At 34.1% G+C, this 25,042-nt stretch overlaps 1 protein-coding gene and 1 long non-coding RNA gene across 2 annotated transcripts; one reads left to right on the forward strand and one right to left on the reverse strand.

The window, feature by feature from the left end:
* The first annotated feature begins 684 nt into the window (after window positions 1-684).
* LOC124539881 (vacuolar protein sorting-associated protein 16B) lies at window positions 685-12,228 on the forward strand. The gene is made up of 11 exons (XM_047117241.1): window positions 685-852; window positions 1,593-1,734; window positions 2,994-3,178; window positions 3,933-4,069; window positions 5,219-5,246; window positions 6,485-6,635; window positions 7,586-7,722; window positions 9,265-9,354; window positions 9,696-9,851; window positions 10,899-11,024; window positions 12,113-12,228. The coding sequence occupies exons 1-11, from the start codon at window positions 784-786 to the stop codon at window positions 12,131-12,133; spliced, it is 1,242 nt and encodes a 413-aa protein (XP_046973197.1). The 5' UTR covers window positions 685-783; the 3' UTR covers window positions 12,134-12,228.
* A 4,601-nt stretch (window positions 12,229-16,829) lies between these two features.
* LOC124539844 lies at window positions 16,830-17,532 on the reverse strand. Its single transcript, XR_006967103.1, has 2 exons — window positions 17,391-17,532; window positions 16,830-16,994 (listed from the first exon to the last, which is right to left on the reverse strand). It is a non-coding gene; the product is annotated as an uncharacterized LOC124539844 (long non-coding RNA).
* Between the last annotated feature and the right edge of the window lie 7,510 nt (window positions 17,533-25,042).

Below are 25,042 nucleotides of genomic sequence, written 5' to 3' on the forward strand. Positions count from 1 at the left end.
TTGTGCCTGTAGTTACACTGGCTCACTCACCCTTCAAACCGGAGCACAACAATACTGAGTACTGTTATTTGGCGGTAGAGTAGTAGTATAGTAGGTACTATTTGAATCGCTCTTTCATTATATGCTTATATTTCATTCATTGTCCAATTTTCAGTTTCAAGATTTTGTTCTTATCCATATTTAAATATAAAAGCCGGGGTAGTTCAGTAATAATATAGACAAAAAAAATAGTATGAGAAATGTGAATGAATCGAGAAAGATTTTAAGATCTTGTAGAGAGAGCTTAGAAAAGTTAAACTTGGTTTTTGTGATAACTCGGCTGTGTATCGTGATACGAGAATTATGATAAGATACACGCACGTTACGTTTTACAACTTAAGTCATATAAATTTTTGACTTACGGTTGATTGTTATTGAAAAGTTGAGAGCGAAACTGAAAAATAAATTGATTGTACAGTTACGACTTTTTTAGTATTTTCAGCTTTCTCGTGTGATATTTAAAAATATATGTATTACAAGACTCATTGAACATGCTGTTACCTACAAAATGTTTTTTTAAACACTTTTTTATATTTGTATTCTTCTACTTTTCGAATTTTTGGTTTTAGTTCTATTTTTGGAGTACTCATTACGGGTACTATTATTTATGCAGCTGACAACCCTATCTGCCAAAATTGACAAATGTCAAACTGACAATAGGTGTAAAATATTGTTTATTTACGTTTTTATTGTATTATTAATTTGAGTTCTTTTACAAGTATTTTCTAATAAATTTTCGCGACAATGGCTGACGATGACTATTGGAATACTAGTGAAACAAAAACTAAAGCCTTTAGCTTTGACGATGATGTGGTACGAAGAAATTTTTATATGAACATTCTTTACTTCTTTCTTACCTATTGGATTTACCTTGTATACCCAAAATATATTTTTATAGGAGAATAGTACAGTTTTACAACAAACAGTTTTTAACTTTATTAAAGACTAAAAGATTTTGTGTAGTAATTATTTTTTAAATTAGATTCTAATAAATTTCGGTTACAGTACATTGACATATGTTTCTGCGATATATTTTCCGATGAACTTATAATTCACCAAACTTATAATTCTACGGGTTGGTAGTAGGGGATGTAGTTTAATTGCAAAACCAAATGCTCTATGTACAAATTAAATAACTTCTCATTGAGGTCAATCTCGAGTCGAGATGGCCCAGTGGTTAGAACGCGTGCATCTTAACCGATGATTGCGGGTTCAAACCCAGGCAAGCACCGCTGATTCATGTGCTTATTTTAACAAATTTCATAGAAATTCTGCCACATGTGTATTCCACCAACCCGCATTGGAACAGCGTGGTGGAATATGTTCCAAACCTTCTCCTCTAAGGGAGAGGAGGCCTTTAGCCCAGCAGTGGGAATTTACAGGCTGTTGTTGCTTGTTTGTTTTGTTGAGGTCAATCTAAGATATAAAACTAGTACTTCCAGAATCTGCAATGTTATACTATAATTTAACCAATATGAAGATCAATTTCACTGTTAAAATGTTTAATACAATTGATACGACTGATAAAAATAAGTTTATATTTATGCTTTCAGTTAACTCCTCAAGAAATCCTCGCTATCGGTCAAAAGTCTTACCCAGGACAATCGGAGAATGTTTTCACTTCGACTGTTTCAAATGCGAAGACAACGCTTCTTCCTCTGTCGACTTTGGTTTCACCCAAAGTTTTGGATTTGAGTAAGTATTAGTTAAAAGAGTATTTCATTTAACTATAGATAAATTTGAGTTAATATTATTTCACTTAAAGGTAGTTACAGCTTGCATAAAAAGTAAAACTATACGAAAACAGGTAAGGCTAAAATGAAGACTCAAACTAGGAATGTAAAGTCATATTTAAGTAGATATGAATTTACAAGATATAAGGTAATTGATAAAAATAGGCTAACTTAAAAAAGAACAACAAACAAAAGCTGATGAGTCAATAATAGAAACAATTACTAATCTCCAAGACAACAACACAGCTACAGTCACAACTAAACACAGCACAAGTCAAGTTACAATTGATTAATAATGCTATTGCAAATCTTTGACTTAAATTCTGTTAAACTGTCACAAAACAAATCAATGGAACCATCCCTTTCACATATTTCCCCGTACTGCCTACACATCCTAGGTATTAAGGAGTGATACCCAGGATTTGTCCTGTACTGTTTATGTTTGAGCAATGAGATGGGATGCCGTGGCAAACGAGATGGTACACGGAGGGATAACTGACTCAGCAATTCAGTGTTATCAATGGTTCCGTGATATGTGTGAAGGTGTTCAACATTATTTTTTATCTGTTATTGCTGTCCTGTTATATCGTAGAAGTATATAACAGAAAACTTTGCACTTCAGATATTAGCAACCAATTTTCCAAGAGGTTATAATATTAATGGTGTTTATTTTTATATAATAATAATGTTCTTTATTACCATTGAGCTGAGATGGCCCAGTGGTTAGAACACATACATCTTAACCAATGATTGCGGATTCAAACCCAGGAAAGCACCACTATATATATGTGCTTAATTAGTGTTTATAATTCATCTCATGCTCGACGGTGAAGGAAAACATCGTGAGGAAACCTACATGTGTATAAATTCATCGAAATTCTGCCACATGTGCATTCCAGCAACCCGCTTTGGAATAGCGTGGTGGAATATGTTCCAAACCCTCTCCTTAATGGAAGAGGAGGCCTTATCCCAGCAGTGAGAAATTTACATTCACTGTTGCTGCAAAATTTCTATGAAATTAGACACATGCAGGTTACCTCACGACGTTTTCGTTGCCCGCTAAGCACGAGATAAATAATAAACACATGAATATTCACTTCACTTAATGGAAGAGGAGGTCTTATCTCAGCAGTGGGAAATGTACAGGCTGTTACTTTATTACTATTACGTAAGACGTCACTCACAAAAGTAATTAATGTAAGGCTTGCTCGTTTATTTCAGTTCTGTTAGCCCAATCTGGTAAAGATCCAAAGGACAAACCTGAGCCAGAACAAACGGTAGCAGTGACATTGAAGAGGTTAGTCCTGGGTCGAAGTTTCCGACTACATACCCACCGTAGCTTGAAAAGTAAAACTGAATTACTTGATGGAGCTATAGCGATCGGTGATGGCAATGCTATTTTAACTGTAAGTATTCATTTAATACTTAATAGCTTCTGTCAGTGGCTTTTGTTTGATTAAGTAATTAACATATATACATAATAAAATTTGAAAGTCTGTTTGTAATATTAATATAATCGTTTTTACTGGATTCATTGTTGTTGTTGTTGTTGTTGTATGTATGGTACATATAAAAAAAATAACATTCTTTATAATTTTTGTCTGCTGTCTGTTTCTGTTTCTGGTTAATCTCTGCGACGTCTAGACCGATTTTGATAGGACTTTCTCTGGCTGATAGGCAATAAAGAGTTCTATATGCCACTTTCTTAGTTAATAATAAAGTAACGCTGCAAATTTCAAATACTATACTGTGGCACGCGCAACTCTCGCGCCGCCGTCACGTATGTATAATTTATAGTAAAATCTGCGAACTGAACAATGTTTATTTTTTAAATTCAAACGAGCGCGATGTCTCCGATACAGCTAATATATAAATATAATACTTTCCGCCCGCGGGTTAGCTCGCGTTTTAGGGATTGTTGTCAGGTATATGAATATAAAATAGCCTGAGTCCGTTTTTAGACTTGAAGCTTGCTTCAAACCAAAATTAATCAAAATCGGCTCAGTAATTTACCGGATAGATAAAATATTATTCGCATTTTTAATTAGCATAGATTGGATTTCTTAACATGTGTAAACTGCCAATATTATAGCTAAAAGATGTATTATGAATAGCCTTTGGCATGTTTAAAAAAAAAACACATTTTTAAATTTATTCTAGGTGGTGCTGTTCTTAATTCAAACACTGAATAAGAAGCTAGTATACGAGCTCTTATCGTCACGGCCGTTGGCGTTGAGTCATTATATCAGTTTCCTCCAAACGGAAGGAAAAATTACCGACCTCACGGACTTACTTACGTAAGTTATTACTGTTAAAAAAAAGCTTTATAAACTACTATTTAGCGTCTAGTTTACAATTTATAAATTATAAACGAAATGAAGTTAATTATAGATTTTTGTTTTTATTACATGTTATTGATGTACTTTAATTCTAATTTATTTGGATCTTGAGAATCTTACTATAAAATTATTTAGATTTTAACATCACCTAGTTCAGGGTCCCTGGTGAATTTTTTCACTTAATTACTGTCAAGTAATTCATTATGATGAGACATCCAAAAAGTTTCCTGTACGAAAACTCGATTGTGGTAGCTTACAGATACCTCTGTAAGCTACAATAGGCTATTTGACGACGAAAAATAAATTGTGAATTATTGCAATCAGGCGGTTGTGACAATCAGTGTATATTATGAGTTTAAAAATGGTTATTTACTAACGAAACTCAATCTCGAAAATCAATAAATAAAAATGCATTTTTTCAAACGTTTGTCACGTGACAGGAAACGCTCCTGATTGGCCGGGCTTATGATGAAGTCATTTTCTTGTAAACCTTGCTTTTCTACTATATGTACCACAGATAAAAATACAGCAAAGTAACGTCACCGACCCCATTGCAGCGCCATATTTGCCGAGTAGCGTTTTCGCGCGTTATTTAAATACGGAATTTTTAATATGATATTTTTCGGCAAATATGTACTAGAAATAAAAAATAAACTTTTACTGGGTTTCTTAACCTCTACTAAATAATATAAAATGGATTTTAAAAACCAGTCAATTAGCCTATTGCTACCGCAAGGATACAACACGTTAAGTTGATAAAAGATAAAGATTATCACTTACTGATTTTTTTGTTAAATCTCAAAATAAGTATCTAAATTATTTGAAAAATATTGAGTGATCTTCATCATAATGAAGTTACTCACGAAACAGTAGCTTTTTAATAAATGTTTGTAATACTTATATATATTACATAATATCATAAAAAATTGTTATGTGATGTATTATATAATTAAATATAACGATAAAAATGCTCACAAATAATAGCATAAAAGCATTTTTTTAAGTTAAACTTATATGTATACAATCTGATACAAAAATAAAATAGTTTTTTCACGTATTGTTTTTTACTCGAAAAGATTTTTTATAAATTGCGTGTTTTATTTTCAGCATGCTCGGAAGGAGTCCAGAAGCCGCGGTAATAATAATAATTTATTTTATATTTCTGTGTATGTCTCTTATGAGATATCTGAGCAAAATTACCTTTTATGAAGTATTTTACGTATAATTAATTATCTCCTGTACAATTTACTTGTTGGTAGGGCTTGATGCAAGCCCGTCTGGGTAGGTACCACCCACTCATCAGTTATTCTACCGCCAAATAACAGTACTTGGTTTTATTGTGTTCCGGTTTGAAGGGAAATGAGCCAGAACTACAGGCACAAGGGACATAACATCTTAGTTCCCAAGGTTGGTGGCACATTGGCGATGTAAGGAATAGTTAATATTTCTTACAGCGCCATTGTCTATAGGCGGTTGTGACTACTTCATCAGGTGGCCCAAACGTTGTCGGCAACTCTATGACATACATCTTTAACGATACACCCATTGACACAGTGGCGGATTTACCAATAGGCTAAGTAGACTGGAGCCTAGGGCGGCATATTTAGAGGGGCGGCAAATTTAGCCCAAATTGTCTTTATCTTACAGTAATAAAAAAATCTTATTGTTATATGTATACACATTGCGTCCGTAATCCGTATACTCGTCACTACATAGCGGGTTGGAAAAATAATCTAGTATCTGACAGAAATATCACCCAGTTCATAATTATACTAATAACGTATAAAGGCCGATGTAATGAGGACGATAGAAAACAAATCATAAATTTTCATTTTCAGAATAAATTGTGATTGTTAACTAAAAAAACGTATCGAATTTTGAAAGTCAGTAGGGACGGCAAAAATCGAATAGCTTATAGTAGGACACAACTTAGATGTAGCGTCGGCAAAATTCGTAAAACCGATCACATCCGAATTGAGTACGCGATCCAAAATTATCAATATTTATTTCTCATGCGAATGTGATCTTTGCGCAAACGTAATAACTTAATATTCGTCAATTTGACACGTTGATTTACATGCACTTGTTTTTGTCTGACGCGAGAATCTATAGCGACGAATAGCGTCGAATGACGCGAAGGGAGCTATTTCTATTGGTTGTGTAAATCGGCATTAATCGGTTTTATTTTCATTCCATTGCATTTTCCGATGCTACATCTAGCTTGTGTAGTACTATACTACGGCAAATTTGTAAATGCGCCACTGCATTGACATGTAGAAATATATAGTGTTGGGTAAAACAACAGAAGCTTTCTCTGTACTTAGTTTTGATTACTGCATTGAATATTTTTTTAGATTTATCGATTCCTTTCAGATTTATCAATTCCAACATATAGTGAAGACGCAAGGCAACAGTGTCGAAGGGTTGTTGAGGAAAATAAACAATTTGCTGTCGAATCATTTCAACCAACCCGGGATTGACACTCATCAGACTAAAATGGTCACAGATTACGTTAAATTATTAGGTAAGGTAGTAAGGTAAGGTAAGTCAAGTGACCTCTTTTTTCTCTGCACATGTAGATGTGGTTTCTTGATTGCAAGTTACTGAATTGTCACGTTTACGATTGAATAAAGAATTAACTTTAGAGAGCGAAAAATATGTTACTTTGTAAGTTTTATATTTAGTGTGTAATTTTAAGGCTGTATAATAAAAAGAAAACGTAAATAACATTAAAGAAAATTGTTATCGATAAACTCCAATTCTAACTGAACTTATTTATAGTAAAGTAAAGTAACAGCCTGTAAATTTCCCACTGCTGGGCCAGGCAGCCAGCAGGCATTATAATTCATCTCGGGCTTGGCGCTGAAGGAAAACATTGTGAGGAAACCGGCATGTGACTTATGTCATCGAAATTCTGCCACATGTGCATTCTACCAACCCGCATTGGAACAGCGTGGACGCCATTAGCCCAGCAGTGGGAAATTCAAAGGCTGTGACTTTTAAATATGTTGATTGAAGATTAAGTCTTTAAAAAAATAATGTCTTAAGTCTACGCTGAGATAATGATTTATTTTATATAGTAGGTATAGTATGACACAAATAAGATGTAGCATCGGAAAATGCTATGGAATGAAAATAAAACCGATTACTGATGATTTACACAACCAATAGAAATAGCTCCCAATCGCGCCATTCGACGCTATTTGTCGCTATCGATTCCCGCGTCAGAGAAAGCAAGTGCATGTAAATCGACACGTCAAATTGACTATTATATTTGGTCATATGATATTACCAGTTATTACATTTGTGCAAAGATCATATTCGCATGAGAAATAAATATTGATAATTTGGGATCGCGTACTCAATTCGGATGTGATCGGTTTTACGAATTTTGCCGATGCGACATCTAAGTTGTGTCGTACTATACATGGTGTTCTTATAAATATTTTAGTCTTTTTAATATTGTGTTCGAAGAATGGCAGAAATGCGCTAACAAAGCGGACCTTAACAACAAATCCACGTTGCATTGTCTGTCGTACTGTTGTACTCATCACTGGACCGAGGGCGCAGGGAATATGATGTCGCCGCTCACCCTTTGCCAACGACAACAGGTATACACAAGATACAATCCTACTACTATTATAAAGGCGAAAGTTTGTATGTATGGATGTATGGATGTTTGTTACTCTTTCACGTAAAAACTACTGAATGGATTTTTATGAAACTTTACCACAATATAGCTTATACATCAGAATAACACATAGGCTACAATTTTTGAGGTTTCTAATGTGAGGTCGTAAAAAAACACATTTTTTGCGCTTACATTGCAAACGCTGACTGAATCCTAAAATATAGATCAAAACAATGTACTACAGTATTGTACAACTTAGAAAGGTCTACAAAAAAGTCCGTGATGGTATATGTTTATCTCTTAGGAATAACCCACAATAACCATTTTTTATCCTTTACTTTGTACGAGAAATAATGACTTATTTACGAAGCGATTTTAAGCGATTACTAGACTAGACGGGACGAACCTGAAGTCCACGCGAACGAAGTCGCGGGCAAAAGCTAGTTGTATATACAATTCATCTCGTGCTCGGCGTGAAGGAAAACATCGTGAGGAAACCTGCATGTGTCTAATTTCATTGAAATCCTGCCACATGTGAATTCCACCAACCCGCATTGGAACAGTGTGGTGTAATATGTTCCAAGCCCTCTCCTTAATGGGAGAGTAGGTCATTAGGTCATCTCTCAAAATCAAAATAAACTTTATTCGAGTAGGCTTTTACAAGCACCTTTGAATCGACATTTTACAATTAAGTGAAGCTACCACTGGTTCGGAAATTATATTCTACCGAGAAGAACCGGCAAGAAACTCAGTAGTTACCCTTTTTCAACATTTAAAAAATTAAATCATTAAGTACATATGTCATACTATATCCGTGATACATGCGAGTCTGAGTTTTTTATGTGGAAAAATATATAATAAAAGGGATTTTATAGTTTATAACAAACAGTTATCCTTGTAGCCTAAGTTACTTCCTATTACATCAGCTATCTGCCATTGAAACTCCCATCAAAATCGGTCCAGCCGTTTCAGAATAAGCCGGAACAAACAGAGAATAAAAAATATTATTTTCATATGTGTACCGTGTATACATATATACATATGCATTAAGTAATAAGCGGTTATTTTAATATTACAAACAGACACTATGATTTTATTATTATTTAATTCTTTTCCGCTCAGTTTATTTTCGAAACGACGTTATTTCTTGCTTCTAAGTAAAATAAAGGAATTTAAGTACTATTAATAATAATAATAATAATACCGCACTTTAAGACTGTCGTGCACTTGGCCTAGGCCCGTGTATGTCGACTGAATCCGGCAAAATTATGCCGAGTATAATTTACATATATAAATAATAATAATAATAATAATAACCGACTTTAAACACCAATAACAAATACAACCAATACTACCTGTATTGTATACTAATAAGGTATTTTTTTGATGTTAGAACTTTTTTGACATTTTTGAATTAATTTACATTGATATTATTAAATTGGAAGATTTTTAGTAGAATTTAAAGTAAATTATAACTACATTTTGCTGTTATTTATGTCACATTGCTATACTTGCATTTCAGGTGACTCCACTACAGTACGACTGGGTGGTGTTAAACGTACACGCGAACTCCAACAAGTGGGATATCGTCGAGTCTCTTTTCACGAAAAAAGTAAGTATCACTAGTAGTTACACTTGTATTCCAGAAACAATAACATTGTACGACACAAACTAGGTTTCCCAATAAAAAGTACTATGTTCTTCCTTGGAGTTCAAATTTGCTTCATGCCAAACTTCATCAAATTCGGTTCGTTAGTTTGGTAGTGAAAGAATTACAGACAGACAGAGCTACTTTCACATTTATAATATTAATTAGTATGGATTATTTTATTTATAATGTTTACCTTTTTAATGTATTAAATTAAATAGCCTTTTTATATATTAATATCTCAATGTTTTTTAATTTAATTGTAATGTCAACTTTTTTTTTATTTTTTATCATGGCAACACCAGGACTGGCTCGGTCGTACAACGGTCTCGTCTCACATACCGATGGAGACGCTCCTATCGAGACTGAGCGAGCTGTCCGCAAGCAAACAAATGTTGGCAACTTGCCTCAACAAGATACAGAATTCGGAGGATCGATTGAGATTAGCGCAGAAGTATAAGGTAAAGTGACAACCTGCAAATGCTGGACTTAGGCTCATTTCCCTTTGGGGTGGTTTGGGATCTAATTCTACCTCACTGTTTCAACGGTTTGGTGGATACGCAGATGTGGCAAAATTCATTGAAATAAAAAAAAAACGACTGGATTTTGGCACAGGACACTAATTATCGTAAAAAACAACATTGTTTATTTGAAAAGAGTTACTTTACGCTGGAGCAGGTTTTCCGAAACGGTGCTAGTATTTAAATATCTACGATTCCAAAACGCTTAATTGTGAATTTTACTTGAATAAAATGATTTGATTTGGTTTGAAATGCATACATGCAGGTTTCCTCGTGATATTTTGATTTATCCAGAAATACGAGATCAATTATCAGGACAAATTAAGCGCTTAGAAATTCTGTGCACGCGTTCGAACCACCGGGCCGTCTGAATCAATATACAAAGGGCTAAATATATTAGTATACAATACCAGGTGATATTGTATATAAATATACTATTTTTTGTTGTTTTTCACGTTTGAACTTCATTTTTGAACTGATTTATGTTTATACGCTACATACTGATTGAAATTTTAAGGTTAAATTTACAGTACTATACATTTTTTTATTTGTATAATATGTTGCATTAAACAAAGATATACAGCTAATAACTATATGTTTAAAAGGAAGATGACTTAGGATAACATTTAAAAATTATGCATTTATGAACTCAATATTATTTACTTGGCGGTAAAACTTGTTTAATATAGGGACATAGAGATGAAGACGATACGCAAAATCTTCGGATATTTTCCCGCCAAACAGTTATAATTCGCATTATTGTGTTCCGTTTTCAAGGACAAGTGAGCCAGTACTACTAACTACAGACACAATAAACTAATATTTCTCACAGCGCTGATCTCTATGGTGACCACCAAGTACTATCGTGTACCGATCCAGTGGTCTAATTTTCACTAGGTTACGTTAGCATGGTGGAATAACCTCTAACCAATATACAAGTGGCAAATTACACGTAAAGTATAATTGAAATATTACAAAACTTTTTAGGTACATTCCGTGGTAATCGAATCACTGGCAAAACAGAAGGATAGGTCGACTCTTACGAATTACAAGATGACCTTGAATCCTCAGTCAGAGGAGTATATCCTGGCTGATAACACGCTCAGGGATGCGGTGAGTTAATATACTATAGCAATGAGTGTAAACAACAACAACATCCTGTAAATTTCCCACTGCTGGGCTAAAGCCACCACGCTGTTTCAATGCGGGTCAGTGGAATACACATGTGGCAGAATTTCTATGAAATTAGACACGTGCAGGTTACCTCACGACGTTTTCATTCCCCGCTGAGCACGAGATGAATTATAAACACAAATTAAGCATATATATATAGTGGTGCTTGCCTGGGTTTGATACGCAATCATCGGTTAAGATGCACGCGTTCTAACTACTGGGCCATCTCGGCTCGAGTGTAGTCTTGACACAATTTCGACGGTATCAGTAGCTTCGACCAAAGTGACCAGGTCCAAGAAAAGGTCCTCCTCCCTTCTATTGGACCACTTTATTAGTAATATATGTGACATCGTATCTTTGTCGTCTTATACAGTCAATCACTTGAAATGCGATATTTACCGCAACAACAACAACAGCCTGTAAATTCCCACTGCTGGGCTAAAGGCCTCCTCTCCCTTTGAGGAGAATGTTTTTGGAACATATTCCACCACGCTGTTCCAATGCGGGTTGGTGGAATACAAATGTGACCGAATTTCTATGAAATTAGACATATGCAGGTTACCTCGCGACGTTTTCATTCCCCGCTGAGCACGAGATGAATTATAAAGACAAATTAAGCACATGAAACAGCGGTGCTTGCCTGGGTTTGAACCCGCAATCATCGGTTAAGATGCACGCGTTCTAACCACTGGGCCATCTCGACGATATTTACTGCGATACTTAAAAATGTGAGTAACAAAATTGTAGTCTAACTACGAAAATAAAGAATGACATAAGTTACGTCATCCCTATTCGCCTCTCGCTCGCACACTATATTTGTCTTTGTCGCACAGCAGTACAAACCAATAAACAGCGTTTTCGTCTCCTTTTTATGTTTCCTTTTCAATGATATACTTTTGACTGACAAAGATTCTTAATAACAATTACATTTTTGTTTATAATTTAATAACATAAATGTCATATGTAATGTACTGTACTCAATGTGTGATAACGAGTAATAAATTGAAGTTATTTGTTTTTTTTTTCAGTCGATTAAGTGGAAGAATTGAAAATAATCTTGATCCTCAGTGGATGAGTTATGGTATTTGGTTTAACTATAGTAATATTACAACCTTAATATGAGTGCGTCGATTGTTGAAGCCTTTAATGGACTTTATTAAATGATATTCCAGTTAGAAATTAAGTTATGGCGCGTTACATGAAACTATAATGTTTCCTTATTTTAAATAAAAGTACAATATTACTGTTTAATATTAATTAAGAGCTGTTATGAAAATTTTTATCTGTTACTCAAACAAAATGTACCGTACATAATCCTTACTTAAATTTGGTGAATTATTATAATATATATACATGATTACCCACCTGTATATTCAATTATAAAGATTAAGTCTTCGAATTAATATATATATAATTTTATTTATATATCTATTAATATAGAAACAGCGCTCAATTCGTCAGTCCGCGTCGAGTGCTCGCAGAGAGAGGACGTGTCTCTCGTCACCGTATCATGTGTGTGTGAGTGTTCACACATCCATAGATTTTCCTACGTAATGTACGTACGGGCGCGGCAAGACGTTATGATCTGTACTATTTATGTAATCAAATCGGCTCGATTATACACATTGTTTACATAAATAATTTATTTTTGTTAATGAAACAGCATTTAAATTACACTAAAAATTAGAAAATTTTAAAATGATGCATTATATAATATAATATTTTGTAAAATATTGGTATTGTTTTTCTAGATTCTATTAATGATACACAACTTTTGTACAGTTATTTGTTTTAGTAATATTTGACGTACAATCCCTTCAAAAAGTATATTGATAAAGACTTATTCAATAAGCGCTCTTAGTAACCGCGTAGCACTCAATTGTGGTGTTAAATCTTCTGCATCATTTAGTTCAATTAAAAGAAGAGATTCCCGGTTTTATATATTGTACAAAAAACTAAAAATCTTATATATTATCTGTACCAGCTCGCTGCACTCTAGAGGGAGACAAAGATATTATTCTGTTCGATTCACTCCCGTAATTATATAATACTCTTTGCATTTAAATATAACAAATATTGTATATTATCTAATCTGTGAGTAAAAAGAGATTTAATCTTAGAAATTTTAATTATAATAATCAGTTTACAGAATTGTTTATTATTTTATTATAAATAAATCTTTCATCAAATCAAAATTAAGTTGTTTCATTTTCCCCTTTTCATTCAGACATACATACATGTGGGATGTAGCTAGTTTTAATGCACAACACGGTTTTATAATTCATATTAACTTTATTATTTCTTTCAACGTAACGATATCAATCTTAGTGACAGACAGAATATAAAAACTAACAGACGTTTCTGACATTACAAGTGGCCAGTCATTATCAAATACATAATATACTTAAAAATATATAAACTATTTCCACACGGCTATCCTGCAGGTTCATCTGACCCAGATGAATCTTCCTCTTCAGAAATCCAAGGCTTCATGTAGTCTGCTGATGTGGTAGTGTTAATTGGACCTTCACCATTGCCGACTTTCTTCACCGTGTTTCCTTTTGATTGCTACCAAGTCTCCAATAGCTATTCTTTAGCCATTTTCCTTCGTTTCTTGTAAGATTTAATGTTCTCCTCTTGTATCTTCTTTATAGATTCTTTAGCCTTTTGCCTGAGCTCTTTTCTTTTATTATTCTCGGTTAAATTTGGAATAAAAATCTCTCGTTTAATTAATTCTTCTGTTTTTACAACTCCAAAATGTCCTTTCAGGTGATTTTGGCGTATTATTTCGTTTTGCATATTCTTCGGTACAACAATTAGTTTGTTACCATCCGTCGTTTCGAATAATATTTCATTCTGTATTATGAACTCTTCGTAAGCATGTGTTTCTAGAATTTTCTTTATTAGTTTAACATGTTCATCTTCATATTGTGCTTTCTTTATACGCGCTGTGATTTCTGTGAGTATCAGACATATTGGGTTTCTACTCAGGGCGTCTGCTTGCTTCATCCGAGTTTCTGGTTGATGTTCTATCTTCTCTTGAGGATTGTAATCTTTGCACATTCTATGGATCTTCTCTTTGTATTCTGAATCCTCTATACCATGGACTTCTTCCTTTTCATTCGTTTCCATTAAGAGTGTAAGATGTGTAATTTTTTCAACAAAAATACCATCAGGAGTAAAATTTACTTTAAAATCTTTCAAGATGGGATTACCAATAATTATCTTGACTGAGATATCGTGGTCCCTAACGACATGAAACTTGAGGTCTGTGTAATATTTATCAATTTTTACAGTAGCTAAAAACATTCCTTCAGCGTACACTTCGTGTTTATCAATTCCGGTAATACAAGTTGATTCTGCTTTATAGTCTTTTATGTTATCCTTGATTTTATTGAATTCTGATTTGGTAATAAGATTTACGTCACTTCCGGTATCAATCAAAGCTATAGTGTATATGTTGTTAATCTTTATTTTCTTGTAGGGAACCTTCTCTTTCATTTCCACTGTCAATATTTAGCGTCTTTGTAGGCTTATTGGCACATTCAGTGGATTTATGGCCATATTCGTTGCATTTAAAACATTTGACTCCTTTTGGGCAGCTAGATGAAACGTGATCTACATCACCGCAATTATAGCATCTTTGTACACGAGTCTTTCTTCGAGGTTTGGCCAGTCCAGACATATGTCCTTGCGCGGAATGTGCAGGTTTAGACATCTTTTTTCTAAACTCACTATAGATGTCCAATTTCTTGCGAAATTCTTTCATATCTCTGGCACCATAAAGAATGACTTTATTTGCCTCCGAGTCACGAATACCATCAATCACGTATTCAATCAAAGCAGCGTCTTCAACTTTGCCATTAAGTGCTAATTCTTTCATTGAAAGGAAGTATTGTTGAAGAGTTTCTTCATTCTTCATCTTACGTGAGGCGAGGTTCTTATGCACTATTGCACTATTGATCTTTGGCCAAAATTCTTCTTTAAGTTCTTTCTTCAGCGTCGTATAATCTTTAACTCTTCCCAAAGATCGCAAGAACAATTTCGCAGTTCCATCTAAAGCCTCTTCGCATAAATCAGTTTTTCAAGTTTAGTCCACTTCATAATCTCAGCCGTGTCTTCAAATTCATCAATAAATGTTTCAATAGGGTAGGTGTCATCTCCGGTAAATGTTGTCATCGACTTCTCTAAATCCTTGAATGAAATTCGCACATCGTATTCGTCTTCTTCTTTTTCATCTTTTTTCGGCGGCATTCTCAGAGAACAACTTGAATTTTTCTTTAATCTAAAATTCCTCTTCAATTTTCGTCTTCTGGCAGTAGTCGGGCAAAATGATGGTTTAATTATACTCATTTAATTTTTATCTTCATAAATTCAATCTTTGACATCAGCTGGGCGATTCCGAAACCCATTTTTCGACTCCATATGTGGGATTTCTAATGAAAACTCTATTTGGCATTCAGCAAACTCGAATTAAATCTATACTAGCGCCGTTTTGTGAGATTGAAAGTAATACGAACTAGTTTCAGTGAGAACTGTATTATTTGACATTAATTGGCATTCTGTATCTCGATTTCGAAATTAAAAAATGAAACTAATCTCGGCTAAATACGTCAAATTAAAAGTAGATCAAAGGTGGCGGAAGGCTTAAGCGAAAACTGTAAATCAATGTGATCTATTAATAATGTATCTTCGGACCAAATAAAACTACCTTGGCATGATATTATCACTCGGAGAATGTATCCTAACGTAAGCATACCTAAGTAGATCTTACTTTTAATCATTAAGAAAATGAAGTAATATTTATCTCGCATCTACGAATTACTAATAATTCATTGTCAATTAAGAATTTAAGATCTAATAATATATAGAAAATTATCAAAAACCTTTATGCTGTAAAGGCCTTGATCTGAGGTTTACAATTTTACACCGTTTTTCTTTAACATATAATAATGCTGATTATTATATTAAGGGTATTAGTTCCTTCTAATTAACATATCAATTTACTATCATTCTATTTCAGATGGATTGCATACATTTATATAAGACTACAGCTAAGTCAATAATATCTTACTAGAAAATATATTTACATATATAAATTATAGGTAAACAGATATAATTTATTACAACCAGATACCATACAAACTACACGGACAAATTGATGCTTCATGGTAAAGATTTAAGAACAATAAGTAGATACTTGAATTGAATTTCAATTTCTTTTCTAATTTAAGAAGCTGGATTCCTGCATACTGTTGTGTCTATCACATATTAGGATATTTAATAATAATAAAACAAAAAATATTACATGTATTTCAAGTCAGTGGAATATATTACATTTTAAAGGAAAAGACAAAATAAGAAATTCTGATAAAATAACAACTAGTACAAACATGAATAAGTGTGTTAATAAAAAAAAAATGGTATAGACATTGCAAATATTTTAACTATTTAATAAAATGAAGTGTTATAAATTGTTAAATGTTAGATAATGTACACTATTCTATTAATGTTATTTAATATAAAAATAACTTATTAAATGAATATATTCCAATTAGGTATGTTTGTATTTCAATTATTTATTTAAATTATATGTAATGAATTATTATATGTCAGTTACTTTACTAATCTAATTGTAATATTTTCTTATTTGAAGACCATTGTGATAAACAGATACTGTAATGATAATAATTTGTATTTCTATATGTACAAAAACAGTATTGCATAAATAATAAAACAACAAAATGTGTAAAATTTTTTAATGTTTCATATTCAAATCCCAAATATGTTTTCCTCCCTCGTTAAAATATGGATCATTTTGTGTAGAAATGATAGAATCTAAAGATGCTATTCCTGTATTATCACATGTTTTTCTGCCATGCTGGTATGCTGTGAGCATCAATGGTATCACTAAAATAAATAAAATAGTATTAAAAACACATTAATCATATTATAAAGAAGTTGAAAAATAACATACATATGTGAATTGTATTACATACTAAATTATATACATTATTTACTGAATGTCTGAACATTCGTCTGAATCAACCAAATTAGACTTAAATAATTACTCAAACTAGTAGTTGTATATTACATTGTTTGTATATTATGTAGTAAAACTTTTAGGAGTAGCACCATCAGGATGCTTTCTAATTAAGTTGAGAATTTATAATTACAGTTAATATACATTATAGGCATTAGGCATATATTTAATGACCAGTGTTTATAACGTAAAAATTATATAATTAAATTTTTGGGATTATTGTATTCCAAACATAGAAAATAAATAGGTATGTAGGTACTTACTTCATCATTAGAATTCCATAATAAATCTAAACGGTAGTGATTAAAAGTAGTTACGGATAAACTTTCGATTCAATTAAATTCTTTGTTTAATAGCAATTTACTATATTTACTTGATATTTTATTATTAAATATTAATGTTAAACATTTACGTTGACATTTATACTTTTTTTGACAAAATTTTACGCAAAGGTAATCTGTCTTCAGCCAGATATTAATAAAATATTTCTGATTTTGCGTTATAAATTATTTTAAACTATAAAATAAATTATTTATAATATATTTAGCATGAATCATGACGTCATTTATTTTTCAAATCATTAGTTTATTAGAAATTTCTAATCGGGAATGTTTTTTAAAAAATCGGTAATTGAAGTGTTTGCACTAGCATCTCGCTTCACAGTTTTCGCTTCACATGATTTGACTTATCGTTGCGGAATACCAAATATTTTTCCATTCAAGGTCGTTTCGATATGAGTTAAGAAATGAAAACTGTTTCAAATCCTAATGTGGTTTTTGCAGAATCGCACGGCAGATACGAAAAACTACCATTTTTGTTTTTTAAAAGTCGTGAAGTTGCGTCGGTAAACAGAATTCCGATTTGAAGATGGCGTCAATTACACGTGAATCTTCATACAAATTTTCAATTTCAATCTTAAATCTTAATTCATTAGTCTTCAATCTTAAATCTTCGTCTTACGTCTTCGGTTGGCATCAAATTTATCAGCATCCCGGACGAGCCCCCAAAAGTTGTGGGATGTAGCTAGTTTTAATGCACAACACGGTTTTATAATTCATATTAACTTTATTATTTCTTTCAACGTAACGATATCAATCTTAGTGACAGACAGAATATAAAAACTAACAGACGTTTCTGACATTACAAGTGGCCAGTCATTATCAAATACATAATATACTTAAAAATATATAAACTATTTCCACATACATATATGTATGTATGTAGGGATGTATTTATAATAGAGTTTTCAAGGAATTAAAATTAATAATGTAATTTATGTTTAGATACTTTTATAGTCAAATTATAGTAATAGTAGTATTTTATTTTTACTGTTTCATATGTTACTCATATAAAGAGTAAAATTATAAATAAACAAGAAATAATATTCTTATCTAAATATTTATAAAAAAATAACTACGAGACCTGTCTAGAAGGAAAAATATTTTATCAAATAGGAAATCGAATCTAAGATTAGATTAAAAGAGCAACAAAGGCTATCTATTCATGAGATTATGTCCGCCATTTTCTGGATGAACTAATCAGGAAATAATGCAGGCATGACAACTATAATCACAAGTGTTTATAGATGGATTTGACAGCAATGACACGATAGAAGATAATATATACGAAACGAAACTCAATTTATAAAATTAGAAGTGCTAAATGCGTTCGTGTTATATAGAATTTTGATGATGATAGCATGAGAAGAATTATGAGTGGTTTGCACAATACAGTCCAAACTTTTAAGTATTTAAAAAAAAACAAAAACAATGTTATATCTCTAAGTACATGTGTTAGGTACACATGTACTTAAAGTTACAATGTTTGATAGTTTCTATTAAAAAAATAGTATGTAGTAACATACTATTTTTTTTTATGGAGTAGGTTGACGGATGATCATATGGGCCACCTGATAGTAAGTGGTCACCATCACCCATAGACAATGACGCTGTAAAAAATTTTTAACTATTCCTTACTACCTAATATACGCTGAGTGGGTGGTACCTACCCAGGCGGGCTTGCACAAAGCCACAAAGCACCAAGTAAACTACTAACTTGCATTTTCCTTTTACTAGTAGCTACGTTTAGTAAGCCGTAATGTATATGGTCCTTTCGATATCATTATAACCGAATTCTACTATATTTCACACAGAGCCATAATTTATAGATAACCACATACCATAAGATAGTCCATTTACAGTCTACCTAGATCATTAAACGAAACCTTATTTTTAAAATTTTAACGAAAATCTGTGGGAACAGATCCCAGAATGTTCGTTTTCTATTAAATAACTATGGATTTACCTAAACCGTTTTACAATTCCATCTTCCTTATTATGTTATAGTACCTATTATTATTATTAGCAAATATTCAAATTAAAAAGTTAACGTAATCGTTTATTGATAATAAACTAAGAAAATATTAGACCTGATTCAACATTGGAGCGCCCTTTTTATCATTATCTAACAACCAACCCATCAATCAAATGCTCTCGTCACCTTCAACGCCATGAAGTATTCATCGTATCAGTGTAATCAAACAAAAATTAACAGATAAAATTTAAAACATTCGACCAAAACATGTCGTTCAAAATGTTTCTATTGGAATATTTGCTCAAAACAAAAGACTAATAAGATAAAGGGGAGGCTAGTTGACGAGTTCTAACCCAGATAAGCATTGCATTTTCATGCGCTTTATTTTTGTTGATTAATCTCGGAAAATATGTCGAGGAGACCATTTATTTGTATTAAACTTACATAGTATTTTGGTATACAGAAATGTATAATGTTATTGTATATTTTTAATTGCATCTTCGTGTTTTTTGTTTTATTTTATTACCTATTAAAAATCATCAGATCTTCGCTGGATTTCGAGCTAGCTTCGTCTTCTTAAAAGACGTGGACCACACTGAATAAATGTTGTATATTTATGAGACATCATAATATTTTAATAAATAGCGACAGTGTCTTATATACGTTTGGTCTCACATTTTTGTTATTTAGAGTTTTTATATTATTACACAATTAGAGTTATTATATTATTTGCCAAAGTTTTAACACATAAATAGGTAATTTAGCACAATAGCTTGGCGAGAACAATTTTTTTTGTAAAAACTTTTTTATAATAAATAAATAAAATTAAAAAAACAACTTTATACTCTATTCCAACCCCGGGAAAAAAACCACATAAACAACATTTTGACAGCAAATTGACGCGATACCATTGGTCGAGAGCTCGATTGATTTATGATATTCACTATGGATTTGCGAGAACTTGGCATTTTTAATGTTAACAAATCTGTTTTCGAACTTTGAAAGTTAAATGAAACTGTTGTGTTCTTAATGTTATAAACATAGTATGTTATAAGTATAGGGTAGTTGTCAACGTCGAGCCAGTCCGAATAAACGATTCATGCGAATAGACGTGTTTTATTTAACAGTGGCGAACGCGGATAAAAAAAAACATAGTATCATACTTAGGAATTAATTTTACAAAATGTCGGTCGGACATATGCGTGAGTTTATTGTAAAATCGGGGAACTGGTTAAGTTATGTAGAAAGACTAGAAATGTACTTTATGGTGAACAAAGTGGCGGATGATTTAAAAATACCGACGTTAATTTCGGTTATGGGAGAAGAAGCGTATGATTTATTAGCTGCATTGGCAAGTCCTAAGAAACCATCAGCCTTGAAATTTGATCAGGCAGTGCAGTTGCTATCAGCACATCTGCAACCTAAACCGTCGGTTTTATCTGAAAGGTATAAGTTTCGTCAGCGGCGGCAGCTTCAAGACGAATCAATAGCAGCTTACGTCACAGAACTTAAGAAGCTTTCAAGGTATTGTGAATTCAACGCAACCTTAGATGAGAACCTCCGAGACCAGCTAGTTTGTGGGCTCAGAAGTGAAGTAATTAGACAGCGATTATTCTCCGAAGAAAACATAGTTTACAACCGAGCGATAGCTTTAGCGCTGTCATTAGAAGCGGCTGAGCGCGATGCAAGCGCGGTTGAAGGCGTAGCCCAGACCGAGGGAATAAATAAAATCTATTTGAGCGAGTGTCCGAAATGCGGCGATAACAGACATAAAGCTACGGAGTGCAGATATAAGGATTACGTGTGCAGTTGGTGCCACGAGATCGGTCACCTTAGGAAGATGTGTCCTAAAAAACATGAATCTTATCGTGCGCAAATGTTTGATTCAGCGGAGACAGCTAGTAGTTACCGGTTAATGAAATCACGCGGCGGGTACGTAAACAACACAGGGCGTTCAAGGAGAGGAGCGCGGGGTCGCGGTCGGCGAGCATTCGGGCAGCACGGAGCGTCCAGTGCCGGGCAACAAAGAGCCCCGGTACATTTGATGAGTGAGCAAGATGACGAATACGAAGACGGCGAACTGAAAGACTCGAGTGAACAAAACATGTATCAAATGTCATTATGTAATTATAAACCGGTGCGTATAACACTTAAAGTTCAAAATTGTTTGTTAGAAATGGAAGTTGATACCGGTTCCGCCTTATCTTGTATTAGTAAACAAATTTATTATGAAAACTTTAGCCATTTACCATTAATACCTTGTTTATTAAATATCAAATTTTATGATGGCTCCATTGTCCAACCTATAGGGTTTATAGAAACAATAGTGGAGTATACTACTATAAAAAAACGATTAGATCTATATGTATTAGAGAAGGGAACGACCAATCTTTTGGGTCGTCAGTGGTTAGCGGAGTTACAAATACCAATATGTATACCGGTAGGCTCAATTCCGAATCATCACTTAGGAGCTAACAAAGTTCACCACAATGTGATTGCTGAAATTGTTTCTAGGCATAAAACCCTTTTTGACGACACATTGGGCAAGTACACGGGCGGTCAAGCCGAGCTGTGTATTCGCGAAGGTGCGCAACCGGTTTTCTGCCGAGCGCGGCCGCTGCCGTACGCGCTGCGCGAGCGCGTCGACGCGGAGCTAGATGCGATGCTGCGCGCCGGCATCATTGAGCCGGTGGAGCATTCCGATTGGGCGACACCATTGGTCGTGGTGCGGAAACCGGACGGAGGTTTGAGACTTTGTGCTGATTTTAAAGTAACCTTAAATAAAGTTCTTGAAGTTGATCGATATCCTGTTCCAAAAATGGAAGACTTGTTTAGCAATCTAAGTGGTAATATTTTTTTTACTAAGCTAGATCTTTCACAAGCATACAATCAAATCGTGTTAGCGGAACAATCAAGAAATTACACCGTTATCAATACGCATAGGGGCTTATATAAATATAATCGCCTTGTCTATGGGCTGTCTTCCAGTCCAGGAATTTTTCAAAATATTATGATAGATTTATTTAAGGGTATTAAAGACGTTGTTGTATTTTACGATGATATTTTAATTAAAAATACAGATTTAACAAACCATTTGAGCACAATAGAACGTGTTCTTGATATTTTAAAACAAAATGGTCTGAAAATTAAAAAGAATAAATGTAGTTTTCTATCAAAACAAGTAAAATACTTGGGGTTTGTCATCGATACGAACGGTGTTCGAGTCGATCCGGATAAGGTGGAAGCAATAAATTCCATGCCCCATCCAAATAATATAACTGAATTAAAGTCATTCATAGGAATGGTTAACTTTTGTGGAAAATTCATTAAAAATTTGAGCTCACATTTGGCACCACTTTATAAACTCTTGAGAAAAGGTAAACATTGGAAATGGGGAATAAAAGAAAACACAGCCTTTATTAAAGTAAAAAAAATGTTAGGAAATTCAACAACTTTAGCACATTTTGATATGGAAAAGGAAACCGTGGTAACTGTCGATGCCAGTTCCAGTGGGCTCGGCGCTGTGCTGGCTCAGCGCGCGGTCGGCGCGGGGAGTAACGCGCCCGAGCGGGTAGTAGCTTACGCGTCACGTTCTCTGACAGCTCATGAGATAAACTACAGTCAAATCCATAAAGAAGCTTTGGCAATAGTCTATGCAATCGAAAAATTCCATAATTATCTATACGGTAGAAGGTTTATACTACGGACCGACCACAAACCCTTGGTTAGTATTTTTGGACCCAACATAGGTATCCCAAGCGCGGCAGCGAGTAGGCTTCAACGCTGGGCAATTAAATTGTCAGCTTATGATTTTACCATTGAATACGTAAGAACAGACAAAAATACAGCTGACGTATTATCACGTTTAATTAAATCTCAAAAAAATGACGTTATAGACGTAGACCTACCTGAACAAACGTACTTACATTTTTCTTCCGAAGCAATGCTGCTGGATTATAATATTTTAAGAAAGGAAACGAACAGGGATCCTATTTTGGCTCGCGTCTTAAGTTTCATAGTAGATGGCTGGCCTCAAGAGGTAGACATAAAAGAATTAAAACCCTTCTTTGCTCGGAGGAAGGAATTATACTCCGAACTTGGTTGTATTATGTGGGGTCACCGGGTAGTTATACCAGCGGTATGTAGAAATAAAGTAATTTCAGAGTTACATGATACACACATGGGCATGGTCAAAACGAAAGCCTTGGCCCGTAGTTATGTTTGGTGGCCAGGAGTCGACGAGGCCGTGGAGGCGGAGTGCCGCGCGTGCTCAGTGTGCGCGGCCACGGCTGATGCGCCTCCTGGGCAGGCCCCCCGCTCGTGGCCTTGGCCGTCGCGCCCTTGGTCTAGGCTCCATTTGGATTTTATGGGTCCTATAAGTGGGGTAACTTATTTAGTAGTAGTTGATTCTTGTTCGAAATGGATAGAAGCCATCGGTATGAAAAGAACGACAGCCAGCGATGTTATTTCTGTACTACGAGACCTCTGGGCAAGGTTTGGTATACCTAGGCAAACAGTAAGTGATAACGGACCTCCTTTCACTAGTTATGAGTTTCAGAATTTTTTAAAACATAACGGTATTGAACATATTTTCTCAGCCCCTTATCACCCGGCCTCAAACGGAGCCGCTGAAAATGCGGTCAAAACATGCAAGAGAGTAATAAACAAAGCATTTAAACAAAATTTAGAAGTATCCGTAGCGTTGAACAGATTTCTTTTAGCATATAGAAATACCGAACATCCTACTACCGGAGATAGCCCAGCAAGAATCTTGCAGGGGCGTAATTTACGGATGCGACTAGATAACTTAAAACCGGAAAAGGCCTCGCGAGTTGCAAAGCAACAGGCGCGCAGCGAGCGAGCTGCGGGAGGGGCGCAGCGCCAGCTCGAAGCTGGAGCGCTCGTCTGGTATCGTGAGTACAAGGGCGTAAATAAATAAGTAGCCGGTACGATCGTTGAGGCATTAGGGAATAGCGATTATCGAATAAGATCCATTTTTGGAACAGAAACACACAGGCACATCGATCAAATTAAAATAAGAGTTACTAAAAACCAACTTAACGATATTTCCAGTAAGGTTGTTTTAGATGCAGTACAATATAAAAATCAAGGTAACAAACTATCTCGAAAGTCTTTGACAGCCTCCGTGACCAATGGTGATAACTCAAATCAGACTAATAATGGCGTGTCCAATTTAGAACCGCCACTCTACAATAACGATCGCTCCAGTTTAAGCACCAATGATAACTCAACTACAGGACCGAAAGAGGTGAGCGATTCGTTGATCCCAGCCCCCGTGGAAGAGTCAAATGTGTCGGAGGAAAGGGAAGGGCCTAGCCCTGGTAGTAGTCGGTCATCAGATCGTCGGGTTATGCGAGTCCGGAAACCACCAGTTCGATATGGTTTCGGCGAGAACAATTAGATGATATCGAGCAAAAAAAAAAAATTTTATTGTTTATATTTTTTGTTTAAGTAGTATTACAATAAGTAAAGTGTATTTTAAGTATTTTTGTATAAGGGTGGAGGTGTTGTGTTCTTAATGTTATAAACATAGTATGTTATAAGTATAGGGTAGTTGTCAACGTCGAGCCAGTCCGAATAA

This window comes from Vanessa cardui, chromosome 23, assembly GCF_905220365.1.
Source record: "Vanessa cardui chromosome 23, ilVanCard2.1, whole genome shotgun sequence".
Classification (NCBI taxonomy): Eukaryota; Metazoa; Arthropoda; class Insecta; order Lepidoptera; family Nymphalidae; genus Vanessa; species Vanessa cardui.

Excerpts from the sequence above, each read along its gene's own strand:
- LOC124539881 (XM_047117241.1), top strand. The coding sequence starts at position 784 with ATGGCTGACGATGACTATTGGAATACTAGTGAAACAAAAACTAAAGCC. Across the intron at positions 4,070-5,218 it reads GACCTCACGGACTTACTTAC|CATGCTCGGAAGGAGTCCAG; the intron begins GTAAGTTATTAC and ends TTTTATTTTCAG. Across the intron at positions 6,636-7,585 it reads AGATTACGTTAAATTATTAG|AATGGCAGAAATGCGCTAAC; the intron begins GTAAGGTAGTAA and ends TTGTGTTCGAAG.